Source organism: Acomys minous (genome assembly GCF_964271855.1).
Source record: "Acomys minous genome assembly, chromosome: 9".
NCBI classification, from domain to species: Eukaryota; Metazoa; Chordata; class Mammalia; order Rodentia; family Muridae; genus Acomys; species Acomys minous.
The window spans coordinates 83,763,905-83,778,883 of record NC_140490.1 but is presented as its reverse complement, the minus strand read 5'-3'; the positions used below and the strand labels follow the sequence as shown (position 1 = coordinate 83,778,883).

General features: G+C 49.5%; 1 protein-coding gene across 1 annotated transcript in view; it reads right to left on the bottom strand.

Moving 5' to 3' along the window:
* Positions 1-14,979, bottom strand: part of CATSPERD (cation channel sperm associated auxiliary subunit delta) — a 42,899-nt gene that overhangs the window by 25,932 nt on the left and 1,988 nt on the right. Inside the window, 6 exon segments of the mRNA XM_084794223.1 lie at positions 234-347; positions 6,857-6,921; positions 8,454-8,571; positions 10,679-10,751; positions 12,423-12,499; positions 14,275-14,329. Of these exon segments, the coding sequence (XP_084650349.1) occupies positions 234-347; positions 6,857-6,921; positions 8,454-8,571; positions 10,679-10,751; positions 12,423-12,499; positions 14,275-14,329 (502 nt within the window).

Genomic DNA, 14,979 nt, shown 5'->3' with positions numbered 1-14,979 from the left:
CAAACTGACGCAGAAGTAGCCATCACACTAGGCCAATGGGTTCCACCAGGGCGGCCAGCAGGGGTGTGACTGAGGGGTTACTACCAGCAGCCACGGACCACGGCTATAGCACTGAAGCAAACATCTCTCCTCACCCTCAGTGTTAACTGCTCACAAACCAGAGGGAGGCCGGCAGGACCTCCCCAGAGCCACCTCCACTCTTTGTTTTTGACTCTCTCTGCCCAGCCACATACCAGTCTGTCAGACTCCATGAGAGTAAACGAGCTTCCTCCGTTGTCAGAGACGTATATGTTGGTGTCAGGCAGCAGGTCACCACGGAGATACGCAAATATAGCATTTGACAATTCCTGGAGAAGACATCATAAGACTGCTCAGTGGGGGCTGGAGAGATGGCCCAGAGGTTAAGAGCACTGTCTGCTCTCCCAGAGGTCCTGAGTTCAACTCCCAGCAACCACATGGTGGCTCATAACTGTCTCTAATGAGATCTGCTGCCCTCTTCTGTCCTGCATGTGTACATGCAGATAGAGCACTTACATAGATCATAAAATAAATAAATAACCTTTAAAAAAAAAAAGAATGCTCAGTGGGGGGGCTGGAGAGATGGCTTGTGGTTTCTAACCACTGGGCCTAGCAGGCTCAGTGGTTAAGGGCACTGCCTACTCTTCCAAAGGACCCAGGTTCAATTCCCAGCACCCACATGGCAGCTCACAACTGTCTGTAACTCCAAGATCTGACACCTTCACACCAGCACACATAAATGAAATTTTATATATATATATATACACACAGAGAGAAATATATATATATATATATATATATATATATATATATATATATATATATACACACACACACACACACACACACACACACACACACAGAGAGAGAGAGAGAGAGAGAGAGAGAGAGAGAGAGAGAGAGAGAGAGAGAGAGAGAGAGAATGCTCAGTGGTGGACTGCTTTCCCAGCATGCAGCATGCCCCAGGTTCTGTCCCCCAGCTACCACAGACACCCAGCGGCTGGCACACGGCCCCTTCCTGGAGCGTCAGGAATTCCAGGTCACCCTTGGCTATAGCTGAGGGTTAGTTTCACTGACCTAGCCAACCAAACACATGGACCACTTTGTGACTACATGAAAACCTCTACACAGGAACACATTTGGAACTTCGGTTTCTTTTTTAAAAAACACACACACATAAAAAGGAACTTTTATTTGTCTGTTCAGCTGTTGTCTCGGGAGATTACTGCCTCCTTCTGCTAGCCTAGGCCTACTCCTGGAAGTTTCCAGCCTCCATACACTCTAACCTAGGCCTAGAATGTTTTAGCCTCTGAGACTTATTGCTTAATAAGCTCACCCTCACTTGTTCTTGCTGAGCTCTGGGCTGGCTGCTTCAACTCAGCTGCTCTGGCTCCAACTCCTCTCCCAGCTGATTGATTCAGTCTGGCTTCTCTCTTTGCTTCTGAATTGCTGTCTGGCCTCGTACTAACTCCAGCAAGCTGCTCTAATCTCCGGGTCCTTATTCTCCGGCTCGAACCTCTCTCTGTAAAACTTGTGGTAAAACTGCCTCCTCTCTCTCTGTCTCTGCTCTGCCCCTTCAGTAGCTTCCTTTTCCTCTCTCTTCTCATAAGAGTCGGGTATATCCTATTATGTCAAATATTTCTCTGATTTGTCACTTTTTCTGCCAAGCAATTAGGCATCACTTTCTTTTTCTTTCTTTCTTTCTTTCTTTCTTTCTTTCTTTCTTTCTATCTTTCTTTTTTTTTTGAGACAGGGTTTCTCTGTGTGGCCTTGGCTGTCTTGGACTCGCTTTGTAGACCAGGCTGGCCTGGAACTCACAGCGATCCACCTGCCTCTGCCTCCCAAGTGCTAGGATTAAAGGCACGCACCACCACCGCTCGGTTTAGGCATGGCTTTCAAACACTGGTGCTTCCTTCTACTAACTAACTTTACCTTCATTGTTTGGAGTTAAAGGCATACACCACCACACCTGGACCTGAGCTTTTCTTTACCTCATACTTGCTCTATACTAGACTGGTCTTGAACTCAGATCTGCTTGTGTCTGTCTCCTGGGTTAAAGGTGTGTTTGTATTCCAGCCAGATCACACAGACCTAGAAGGTCTTTGGATGTGATCTCTTGCCCTAACAGAATTGTTCTGAATTAAAATTTCTCTACAAACAAAAATGTTATAAGAATGTATTATTGTTTTTATCCCAGGTGTGGGGCATGGGGCTGCTTCAGACTGTCCAAAGAGGCTGACTATGATTTGCCTCAGGCTCCAGCAGAGGTGCGGTTTTGCCAGCTGCAGATAACTTCTGCCACCGTGTGGGACATTTCGAATTCTGGGGTCTTTTCAAAGGGTACATAAATTCTAGGGCCTGGAGAGGCAGGGTCAGTGGTTGTTGGTCATTTAGAGAGGTTGGTTGCAGTTTGCTAGGGGGGTAAAATGGTGAGGGGTTGGCTGGGGGAAGAGTGAGAAAAAGAAGACCCCACAAAGTAGCAAATATCAGCTACACCACCTGTATACAGTGAGGACACACAGGAGAGAACTCTCCCCTCGCCAGCACCACAGGGAAATACAGCCTCATCACTTAGGTTCCCATGGCAATGCCATAGCTAATCCAAATCCCTGATCTCAGTTGAACACCCTGCCTCTGAGGCCCACACAGCCGAGAACAACAGACAAGAGCTACTGTGCTTGCCACAGCTTTGCCTTTGACCACCAAAAAGGAGAAACAACCAAACTGCTCAGCACTCTCTAAAGGAGTAAGAGATGAACGCGCACACAAAACTCTACGGGTCTCTCTGGTGAGGTTTGCTGATAAAAGCTCTGAGGCTACACCCTGTATGATTCCGTTCAAATGCTGTGGTGTCTGAATGGCGCCGGCCCCTGAAGGCTCGTGGGCCTTGGTTCACAGTTGGTGGAACTGTTTGGGAAGGATCAGGAGGTGTGGCCAGTCACTGGTGGTGGTGGGGGTGTCCCACAGCAGGCTCAGTTAGTTCTTTCTCTGTCTCCTGCTTGCAAATAAGGATGTGTGCTCTCAGCTGCAGCTCCGGCACCTGCCTGTGTGTCTGCTGCCATGTTCCCTCCATGATGGTCATGGACTGACCCTCTACAAATGCGAACCCCAATAAACTCCTCTTTCTGTAAGCTGCCTTGGCCGTGGTGTCTAATGACAGGCAGAGAACAGTGACTAGGACATTTATTTGAGATGATTAAGTTACGGGGACAGGTGGTCTCCGGTTGTGTGTAGCTATCAAAGGGTTGAATGAAGGACAATTCTGTGCAATAGATGCTTCTGGATGGTAGCTCCCCCTTGTTAGGTCACAAAGTAGGACCTCAAAATGGCAGTGCTGTTGACCAAGGCGTAAGATGATGCTCTAGGCCCAAGGCAGAGCAGATTTTTTACCAGGTAAACAGAAACTTAAGCTCAGCATCCCTCAGAAGTCCCGTGATGCCCTCAGGAAACCATTGCTTCTCTTCCTTTGTCAACTATTACTCAGGCAGAGCTTCCAAACAGCCTGTGGCATCTCAAAGCCCCCCACCCCCACCCCTACCCCCATCCCCTGCCCCACTGACTCTCATATAAAACCGTGTGCACTCCCAGCAAGCTGCTGGCGAGGCAACTCGGTGGTTTGTTCCCCCAATAAACTGTTTTTCTACCCATGGAGTGGTCTAGCTTAGTGGTTTCACTGTGCCTTGCTTGGACCCCTTAGCTACGATTTCACTTTTGGTGGATTCAGTGATTCCCCCACCCCCACCTCGTATCCCCTGACACCACCATCAAGTAAACTACAGTTCAAAATATTAAATGTAAAATCCAAGAAGTAAGCCGGGTGCAGTGGCGCACACCTTTAATCCCAGCACTAGGGAGGCAGAGGCAGGAGGATCTCTGTAGATTCAAGGCCAGCCTGGTCTATTACAAGGCGTCCAGGGCAGCCAAGGCTACACAGAGAAACCCTGTCTCAGAAAAAAAAAAAAAGACAAAACATAAACCCACAAAAAGAGTTAATTGAGAGAGCCTGCAGGCCCAGACACTGCATTCCTAGAAGCTGCTGGTTAATCTACAAAGCCCCAGGCCGGATGTGGCAGGCCTCCAAGTAAGCCTTTGGTCAGGGGGGACCCTCAGGGCTCCAAACAGCACAAGCTTCTTGCTCATCTACCAGACCTAGCTAACGAGTGCCTATTGCTGAAGAGCCACACATCATGGTCAGAAGACAGAGAATAAATTAGCTGGATGCTTCCTCTCTGCTGGCTGGCTTTTGTAGCCAGGGAGTGCTATGTGGGGTACAGGGGGAAGACAAGAAAGGGGGGATGCCCTGGCCATGGCACCTGTGGCTGACCTTCGGAGCACAGCTCTTTCTGCAGCTGAGGCCCACTCTACGGAAGGAGAGAGGCCAAGGCTGAGTTTTTGAACCTGCTTGTATGAGATTCTAGATGGCTTGAGTTCAGCAGTGACATGATTAGCTGGCTAGATGGCCTGGGCTCAGCAATGATATTGTCAGCTAAAGAAACAAGATTCTAGGAGGCTCGGACCCAGCATTTGCCAGCTGAGCAAACAAGCTGAAAATTGCAGGCTGATAACAGGAACAAACTGAGGAGAACAAGTTAAAGATTCTCCGCTAGCCTCCACCTCAACCCCATGCCAGAATTTACTACCTTTTTTTTTTTTTTTTGTCTTTTTGAGACAGGGTTTCTCTGTGTAGCCTTGGCTGTCCTGGACTCGCTCTATAGACCAGGCTGGCCTTGAACTCACAGTGATCCGCCTGCCTCTGCCTCCCGAGTGCTGGGATTAAAGGCATGCACCACCACGCCCGGCCAGAATTTACTACCTTAAGACCCCATGTAACTGAAAGCTATCTCCCTCACTTAGAATTTACTACCTTAACCAGGTGTAGTGGCACATGCCTTTAATCCCAGCACTCGGGAGGCAGAGGCAGGAGGATCTCTGTGAGTTCGAGGCCAGCCTGGTCTACAAAGTGAGTCCAGGACAGCCAAGGTAACACAGAGAAGCCCTGTCTCGAAAAACAAAACAAAACAACAACAACAACAACAAATCCCAGAATTTACCACCTCAGATCCCACATACCTGAAAGCTATCTCCCCCACTTAGAATTTACTACCTCATTTCTACCAAAGCCAAGCATTGCTCTCAGCCCAGGCCATGGGGAGCTTCTTGTCAGTGAGCAGCTATGGAGACAGAGATTTGCAGTGGCACCAGCTGACACTTACACCACCCCCTTGGGCCACAGAGTGGGGCAGAAGAAATCTAAATCCAGAAATCCAGACTGACAGCCACTGCTATGGACTCTCCGGGGCAGCAGCAGTGAGGCCTGGGGTGGAGCCCATGCTGTCTGTCCTACTGCTCCTGCCCAGAGGGTGACCACCAGCTGGGCCCAGAGGGTCTAACATTCTCTCTCTCCCTTCCCCGCTGCCTTCCCCTCTCTGCTCCCTTTCTCCCTCTCACTTTTTTTTTTTTAAAGATGTATTTATTCATTACATGTACAGTGTTCTGTTGCATGTACACCAGATCTCATTATAAATGGTTGTGAGCCTCCATGTGGTTGCTGGGAATTGAACTCAGGACCTCTGGGAGAGCAGTCAGTGCTCTTAACCGCTGAGCCACCTCTCCAGCCCTCTCCCTCTCACTTTTTGAGACAGGTTTGTGAAGACCACACGTGCCTGGAACTCCACCTCCCGGACTTACCGGGTGTATTAAAAAGAAGGAGGGAGGAAGAGGGGGAGGGGAGGAGGAAGAGAAGCCCAGGCGGTGAGTGGTGGCCTTTAATCCCAGCACACTGTGGGGCCAGCCTGGTCTACAGAGAGAGTTCTAGGACAGGCACGGCAACACAGAGAAGCCCTGTCTCAAAAACACACAAACGTAAACCTTAAGCCCCTACCCAGATCTAGACAATGGACAGAACACTCTCCACAGTAAAGTGGAGAGTGGGATATTACGTTCTCACACACTGTGGTGCCTCACCTCTGACCATGTCCCCTGGATGGGGAGACCTGATGGCACTCAGAGGAAGGACAGCAGGTTACCAAGAAGAGACTTGATACCCTATGATCATATAGAGGGGGAGGTAATCCCCCTCAGGAACTGTCATAGGGGAGGGGAATAAGGGGAAAATGGGAGGGAGGGAAGAATGGGAGGATACAAGGGATGGGATAACCATTGAGATGTAATAAGAATAAATTAATAAAAAAAAAAAACACACACACACAAACAAACAAACCAAAGGAGGAGGAGAAGGCGATGTGCATAACAGCATAGGCTGCGTGTGTGGGTCACGCCTGTCACCCGAGCCCCTGGGAGGTGCACACAGGAGGATTGAGAGTTTAAAGTTGTATTTCACCTGGGCTATATGAAACCCTGCCTTAAAAACCAAGAAAATATCACACACAAAGTAATAAAAGGAGGCAGACTTTTCGAGTCCTGCTTGAGACCTGAGCCCTTCCCATCCCACTGGCCAGCCTTCCTGTGAGTCTGGGGAAGGAACACCACTGAATGGCTACTCTCTATTCCTAATCATTCTGTTTGTTTGTTTGTTTTGTTTTGTTTTGTTGTTTCTTTATTTTGTCTTTTTATTTTTATTATTATTTTTTTCCCTCTAGAGCTGAGGACTGAACCCAGGGCCAAGTGCTCTACCACTGAGCTAAATCCCCAACCCCTCCTAATCATTCTTAAGCATTTGCATTTAGAATAGACTGCTTGGGCTGGAGAGATGGCTTGGAGGTTAAGAGCATTGGCTGTTCTTCCAAAGGTCCTGAGTTCAAATCCCAGCAACCACATGGTAGCTCACAACCATCCATAATAAAATAGACTGCTCTTCATATGTACGATTCCAACTTACCATACAGAAGCTGGTTTGGAAACAGCAAACGTCGCCGCTAACGTGTGAAACAGGCGTGGATATACCTAAAGGGAAGATATGTTAAAATATATACATTATAACATATATGAATTGTATGTGTGTGTGTGTGTGTGTGTGTGAGAATTTTAATTTTTGTTTGTGTATATGAGTGTGTACATAATATAGAGCAGGTGCCTGAAGTGGCCAGGAGAGCCCATCGGATCCCTGGAGATGGAGCTATAGGCAGTTGTGAGTCTCCAGCCCCCTTGTTTTTGCTTTTGTTTTCTTTTTGAGACAGGATCGCATTGGCCTGCAACTGGCTATGCATCCCTGGTTGACATCCAACTCGTGAAACTTCCTGCTTCTGGCTGCATCCAAGGCTGGGCTGAGAGTCCTGTGCCAACACACCTGGCTGCATTCTGCCCTGCCCCCCAAGAACAGAATTTCTCTGTGTAGCCTTGGCTGTCCTGGACTCACTCTGTAGACCAGGCTGGCCTCGAATTCACAGTGATCCGCCTGCCTCTGCCTCCCGAGTGCTGGGATTAAAGGCGTGCGCCACCGTGCCAGGCTTTGGCTGCACATTTTGAATTCTCCTTAGTTAAAATATAAAATATTAGGACAGGCATGGTAGCACAAGCGTCTTAGTCCAGGACTTAAGACTGAGACAAGAGGATTATGAACCCTGCACTACATAATGATGTCCTTTCTCAAAACGAAACAAACAACAACAACAAATAAAACAAGGGGCTGAGCTGGGGGTGGTGAGTTCGAGGCCAGCCTGGTGTACAAAGTGAGTCCAGGACAGCCACAAGGCTACACAGAGAAACCCAGTCTGGAAAAACCAAAACCAAAACCAAAACCAAACAAAAAAACCAGGGGGCCGGGTGGTGGTGGCGCACGCCTTTAATCCCAGCACTCGGGAGGCAGAAGCAGGTGGATCACTGTGAGTTCGAGGCCAGCCTGGTCTACAAAGTGAGTCCAGGACAGCGAAGTCCAGGACATAGAGAAACCCTGTCTCGAAAAACTAAAAAAACAAAACAAAAACAAACAAACCCCGCCAAAACAAAGAAAAGACGGGGGGCTGGAAGGATGACTTGGGTGTTAAGAGCAGCGGCTGATCTGTCCGAGGACTCAGGTTCAGTTCTGAGAACCCACAGGGCTGCTCACCACCCCTTGTGATTCCAGCTCCAGAGAATCCAGCGCCCTCTACTGGCCGTCATGGATGTTACACACATGCGATGCACGGACAGACATGCAGGCAAACACCAGTGCACACACAATAAAAGGGAGAGGGGGGAAGGGGGGGAAGCTAAACTGCACCAAACCGAGGAATGGGGCTATGGCTCCGTGGATAGAACTTTCTATCACTTAGCATTCACGGGCCCCAGGTTCCACCTGGCAGCAAACAAACCAGGAATGGCAGTGCATGACTGCCATCCCAGCTCTGGGGAGGTGGGGGCAGGGGGGACCGTGAGTTCAAGGGCCTATTTGCCTACATAGCTAGTTCAAGGCCTGCCTGGGTTACATGAGGCCATGCCTCGAGAACAAAACAAGACCAAGTGCGGCGACGGTAAACAGAAGGCACGGCGGCACACACCTGCTGGTTTTTCCCAGGTGTTCTTGAGGTAATCGTAAGTGTAGACTTTTTCATTCACCACGAACACCACTACTGAATTAGCAGTAAAGTGGGCACTGGTGATTGATGGCACTCCCACCTATGAATAATGAATGACACACACCGTGACAAAAATGACACAGGCAGCTGAAGGGTTAGAGAGCTTGCTCTGGCTCACAGAGAGGGCATGGCCCATTATGGCATCAGGGTGAGGTGGGGGGGGTCAGATGACTGGATGATGATGGCCATCAGGTAGCTGGTCAGGAGGCAGAGAGCTGGGTTGAGTGTTGGTACCCACCCAGTTTGTTTTCTCTTTTCTCCAGTCCAGGAACCCCAGACCACGAGGCGGCAGCACCTGCAGTTAAGGTGGGTCTTCCCACCTCAACAAATGCCACCTGGACACGCTCTCACAGAGGTGCCCAGCGCTGTCTCCAGGGTGACCCCAGATCCTGTGATCTCACGATCCAGATGAAGTCAGAGCAAGCACATAGTGGGGGTACAGCTGGTTAGAGTTAGCTCAAAAATAATCTAAAATCTCAGAGACCCATCTGCCTCTGTCTCTCAAGCCCTTGGATTGATTAAAGGTGTGCACCACCACTCCCTGCACTAGATGTTTGCTTATTTACTCTGTGTGTGTGTGTGCGTGTATGTGTGATACATGTTTGCATGTGCTAGTGTGTAAGCCACCAGCTAATGCCTCTACCACTCTCTACCTTATTATTTTTAAATTTTATTCTTTTTTTTTTTAAGATTTCTTTATTATTATGTATACAGTGCTCTGGCTGCATGTACACCTGCGCACCAGAAGAGGGCACCAGATCTCATTATAGATGGTTGTGAGCCATCATGTGGTTGCTGGGAATTGAACTCAGGACCTCTAGTTTGTTTGTTTTTGGTTTTTCAAGACAGAGTTTCTCTGTGTAGTCTTGGCTGTCCTGGAACTCATTCTGTAGACCAGGCTGGCCTCGAACTCACAGCGATCCACCTGCCTCTGCCTCCCGAGTGCTGGGATTAAAGGCGTGCACCACCATGCCCGGCTTTAAACATAGTTTTTAAAAAGCTTTTTGTTTTTTGTTTTTGGTTTTTTTTGAGACATGATTTCTCTGTGTGGCTTTTACTGGCCTGGACTTACTTTGTAAACTGGGCTGGCCTTGACCTCAGAGATTCAGCCTCCCTGGGTGCTGGGATTACAGGCATGAGCCACCACGCCCGTGCCTCTCTCTGTCTCTCTCTCCCTCTCTTCAATGTGTGTGTGTGTCTGGCACATACCTTTGGGTACCTCAGGGGCAGGAAGGGGGCATCAGATACCCCGGAGTGGGAGTAACAGGGGGCTGTGAGCGGCCATTTGGGTGCTGGGAATGGAACCCAGTGCTCTAACCACTGGGCATCTGTGGTTTCAGAGCCTGCCATCGGGGCTCACTGACCCTGGAGTTCTCTGTTGGGCTGGGCTGGTGGCAAGTGAGCTTCAGGCCTCCTCCTTTCTCAACCTCTGAGCACCGTGCTTCTCTGTGCATTTTGGCGGTTCGTGCTCACAGACCACACATGCATCACTGAGCCACCTCCTTGGCCACCAACTCACTTACTCTGTCCACACTGGGAACTAGGTCTGCAATGATCTGGCTGGGGGCTAAGCTAGGAAGGCAAAGCCAGTCCCTGTTGATCTGTGTGCATCTTCTTCTCTCTTAACGATCCGGAGAGGCCCGAGCTCAGTGGCCAAGAACACTGACTGCTCTTGGAAGAAACCTAGGTTTGGTTGCCAGCACCCACAGATTCTCACAACCACCCTGTTACTCCAGTTCCGGAGGGGGATCCAGCACCCTCCCCGGTCTCCTTGGGCACCAGGCATGCAAGTGGTACACTGACAGACATGTAGACAAAACATCATCTACAAAGAATAAAAATACAATCACAAAGAAATATTTGAAGGGAAGGGAGCCAGAAGAGGAGAAAGGCAAAAATTACAAAGATGAAAGGAGAGAGAGAGAGAGAGAGGGAGAGAGAGAGAGAGAGAGAGAGAGAGAGAGAAGGAGAGGGTGGGGGTTGGGACTCTATCAGAGGTGGAATGGCATGGGTCCTTTCTCTCTGGGACTCAGCATCTCTAAGAGGGTACAGTACAAGAACTCAAGGCTGGCAGACCCGTGCCCCTGGACCACACAGTCTCCTCTGAGTGCGACTCCTTTGGAGTTATAGCTTGGGGAAATATCTACCGCCATTGACTTGGGGATGGTGAGCGGTGGGAGGCTGGTCCGAAAGCTGCTTCTCGACATGAAAACTTTCTCCCTGCAACCAAGAGAAAAGTGGATTCAGGAAGTTTCTCAGGCTGCCGGGCCTGTGACCATCTCTTTTCCAAGCTCCCTGCCAGCCAGAGTGACCCAGGTACAGGATATTGTTAGAATGTGCCTTCCTGCTTGCTTTTGGTTGGTTGGTTTGGTTTGGTTTCTTGAGACAGGCTTTCTTTGTGTAGCCTTAGCTGTCCTGGACTCGCTGTGTAGACCACCAGGCTGCCCTCGAAATTACAGAGATCTGCCGGCCTCTGCTTTCCTGAGTGCTGGGATTAAAGGCGTGCGCCACCATACCCGGCTTTTTTTGAACTTTATTTTTTATTTATTTTTGCTTGTTTTTGTTTTTGGAGGCAGGGTCTCTCTGTGTAGCCTTGGCTGTCCTGGACTCGCTTTGTAGACCAGGCTGGCCTCGAACTCACAATGATCCACCTGCCTCTGCCTCCCGAGTGCTGGGATTAAAGGAGTGCGCCACCACGCCCAGCCCTGGCTATTTTTTTTTAAATGACATAGGGTCACAGAGGGGGAAAAAAAAAAGGCCACAAATGAAATAGACCAGGCATGGAGTGGCACAGGCTTGCTGTCCACCAGAGGATTAAGAGTCTCTGTGGAGCCGGGTGTGGTGGTGCACGCCTTTAATCCCAGCACTCGGTAGGCAGAGGCAGGAGGATCTCTGTGAGTTTGGGGCCAGCCTGGTCTACAAAGTGAGTCCAGGACAGCCAAGGCTACATAGAGAAACCCTGTTTCCAAAAAACATACAAAGCAAAACAACAGCAACAAAAAAAGTTTACATGCTTGTCACCAAGCCTGACCATGTGAGTTTGTGTTTGTTAGTTTGTTTTTTAATTTTCCAAGACAGGGTTTCTCTGTGTTATCTTGGCAGTTCTAGGCTTGCTTTGTAGACCAGGCTGGCCTCAAACTCACATCTATGTGCTTGCAACTCTGCCTCCCCAGTGCTGGGATTAAAGGAGTGCGCCACCACGCCCACTCCACCTGAGGCTTTATTCTCGGAACTAACAGGATGCAAGGTGAAAAGTGGCCCCCGACAAATTGGCCTCTGACCTCCACACAGGTGTAATGGCACACTCAGCTGTACACACACGTAAACAAATGTAATTTTAAGCCGGGCGTGGTGGCGCACGCCTTTAATCCCAGCACTCGGGAGGCAGAGGCAAGTGGATCGCTGTGAGTTCGAGGCTAGCCTGGTCTACAAAGCGAGTCCAGGATAGCCAAGGCTACACAGAGAGACCCTGTCTCGAAAAACCAAAAAAAAAAAAAAAAAAAAAAAAAAGAAAGAAAACCAAATGTAATTTTAAAAATTAAGCATATAATATACACACACACACATATATATGATATATATATACATATATCATATATCTAGTCAATCTGTAATTAGCAGAAGCCACAGGCTTGGCGCTTGTCCCTAGAGTGGTGATGCTTGTGCCCCCCGGGGTCTTCCTCTGTGTGGTCCCACCCAGCCCCAGCTAGGATTCCCCATGGGCCAGAGACTAACAATGCGGGCCAGAGATGGTTGGCTCTTAAAGAAAGAGAAGCTCCGACAGAGGATAAAGCAGGAAGGGACAGGGGAGGGGAGGGACGGGGAGGGGAGAGGTGTGGAGGGAAGAGCAGGAGCGGGGTGGTGGGAGAGGGCGCAGAGGGCCCGGCTCACCCTAGGTACAAGAAAACGTTTCTCTCGCACAGGTCCTTGAGCACCAGTGTAGTTGGGTAGGCGTAGAACAGCACATCCTGCAGACAGCACAGACCCATTAGCCAGGAGGAGTGCAGGCCAAGTGGTGAGGGTGGGGGCATGGGGGGGGAGGCCCAGGTCATCCTCAGGACAGAAAGAACCAAGGCCAGTCTGGGCTAGGTGAGATTTTTGCCTCAAGAGAACAAAAAGAAAACGTTCTGTTTCCACCTCTCACCTGGGCAGCGTGAGAGAACCGGCCCACCCCAGCATCTACCCCGTTTATGAACGGCTGGAGCACAGGAAGGGGCGAGTCCTGCAGACCCGAGAAGCTCACAGGAGCTGCATGACACAGGATAACCACAGGATAGCCTAGAGGAGACCCAGGACGATCCAGTATTGACGATATAGCAGAAGCCAGAGGCCTCGAACCAGACCAAGGACTCACTGTGGGGAACATTTGCAAGGAAAGCTGTGCGGGCAAAAGGATGCACTGTGGGGCACGCTGTGACACACGATCGCTTCCTGCAGGGGACGGGCTACATGGCCACTGTTCAGCCATCTTGTCAGAGCCTAGGTTCCTATTTCTCCAGAAGTCTGCCATTCACCAGAAACTAGCTGACCTTGTCGTAGGTCGGCAGTTAGACACCTGTTGTGGTGTATTGTGGGGGCTGGTCATTCTAGACCCCCGAGCTACTCCTTTTCCGGTGGGACTAGTGATAAGATCAGATTAAGGGCCAGCTGCCTGTGAGCAGCAGTTCCGGGAGCTTTTTCCTGACTAACCAGATCCTTCACGACTTTCCTGGAATTTCTCTCCTGCAATTAGCAGCTGTAAAGGTAGATACCTACCTGCTGGAGCATTCCAGAGTTAGGTATCCATAGCAACCCTTGCTTATGCAAATACCCATGCCTCTGTGCCTATATAAACGCTGTGAAAATTCTCAATAAACGGGGTTTGATCAGAATTCAGACTTGCCCTCTTCTTCGTGTCTAGTGTTCTGTCTCCATACAGGAAAATTCTCCTCCCGAGCGTCAGTCGAACCCCGGTGGGCCAGGGCAGCTTCCTTGGCGGATTTTTGTTTTTTGAGGCAAGGTTTCTTCTCTGTGTAGCCTTGGCTGTCCTGGATTCACTTTGTAGACCAGGCTGACCTCAAACTCACCAGTGATCCTCCTGCCTCTGCCTCCCCAAGTGCTGGGATTACAGGCGTGCGCCACAGGGCCCAGCCAGAATTTTGTTTTGTTTTGTTTTTGTTTCTGTTGTTGTTGTTGTTTTGTTTTGTTTTTTCTTGAGACAGGGTTTATCTATGTAGCCTTGGTTTTAGTTTTTATTATCTTTGGTGGGAAGAGGTTAGAGCCTGGGGTGTGGATAAGGAGGGGAGGGGTTATGAGTTGGATAGGGGTGCATAGTAAAAAATTCACAAAGAGGGGGCTGGAGAGATGGCTCAGAGGTTAACTGCACAGACTGCTCCTCCAGAGGTCCTGAGTTCAATTCCCAGCAACCACACAGCGGTTCCCAACCATCTAGAATGTGATCTGATGATGCCCTCTTCTGGCCTGCATGTGTACAAGCAGGCAGAGCACTGTATTCATAATAAATAAATAAATCTTTTTAAAAATTCACAAAGAATCAATAAAAACGTTAGAAGAAAAATGCGAGGCAGGCGGATCGCTGTGAGTTCCAGGCCAGCCTGGTGTACAAAGGGAGTCTAGGACAGCCAAGGCTACACAGAGAAACCCTGTCCCCCCAAAACAAAAACAAACAAACAAACAAACAAAGGAAAAGAAAAAGAAAAAATGCTCAGCTCCGTGGTCATCCCGGAGCACAGGGGCCACTTACCCCTTCAACTTGTTGCACAGAACCAAACACTTTCCCGGTCCTCACTGTATAAGGCCTAGAGTGATGAAAACATACGGTCAATCCTCAGGCTTTGTCTTCTAACTTATTCTATTTTTTAAAATGGCTTCCTGTTGTCCTTTTTTTTTTTTAAATTTCCTTTATACGAATGTTTTGGCTGCATGTCTCCGCATAGCACATGCATGCTGTGCCAGAGAGGGCGCTGGGTCCCCCGGAGCTGGAGTCACATCTGGTTGCGAGCCTCGCTACGGGTGCTGGGACCAGAACCTGGATCCTCTGCAGAAGCAGCCGGTGCTGTAAGCAGCCGCTGCTCCGCTTTTATTTGGTACTCATCGTGGTCTCTGGACCTACCGCACGGTACATTGTCTTAGTGCTTCCAGAGTTCTGGGGCTCCTACAGCATGGGGTGCTGGTGGGAACTGGGTGCTGTGGTCTGTGAGCCCAGCAAGCCCATCACAGAGGCAGGAAGCAAAGACAGGAGAGGCCACAGAGGCTCAGGGGTACCAGCCTGGTGTGTTTAGTGGCAAGCAGAACAAAGGGATCCCCGATTTAAGCACGGTGAGAGGAAGGGAGCAATGCCACAAACGTGTGACGTGTGTGTGTCCACACTCACATGCATAAGACTAGGACAGTGAGATGGCTTAATACATACGGGGCTTTCTGCAACATTTGGTCCTATTAGAGAAAA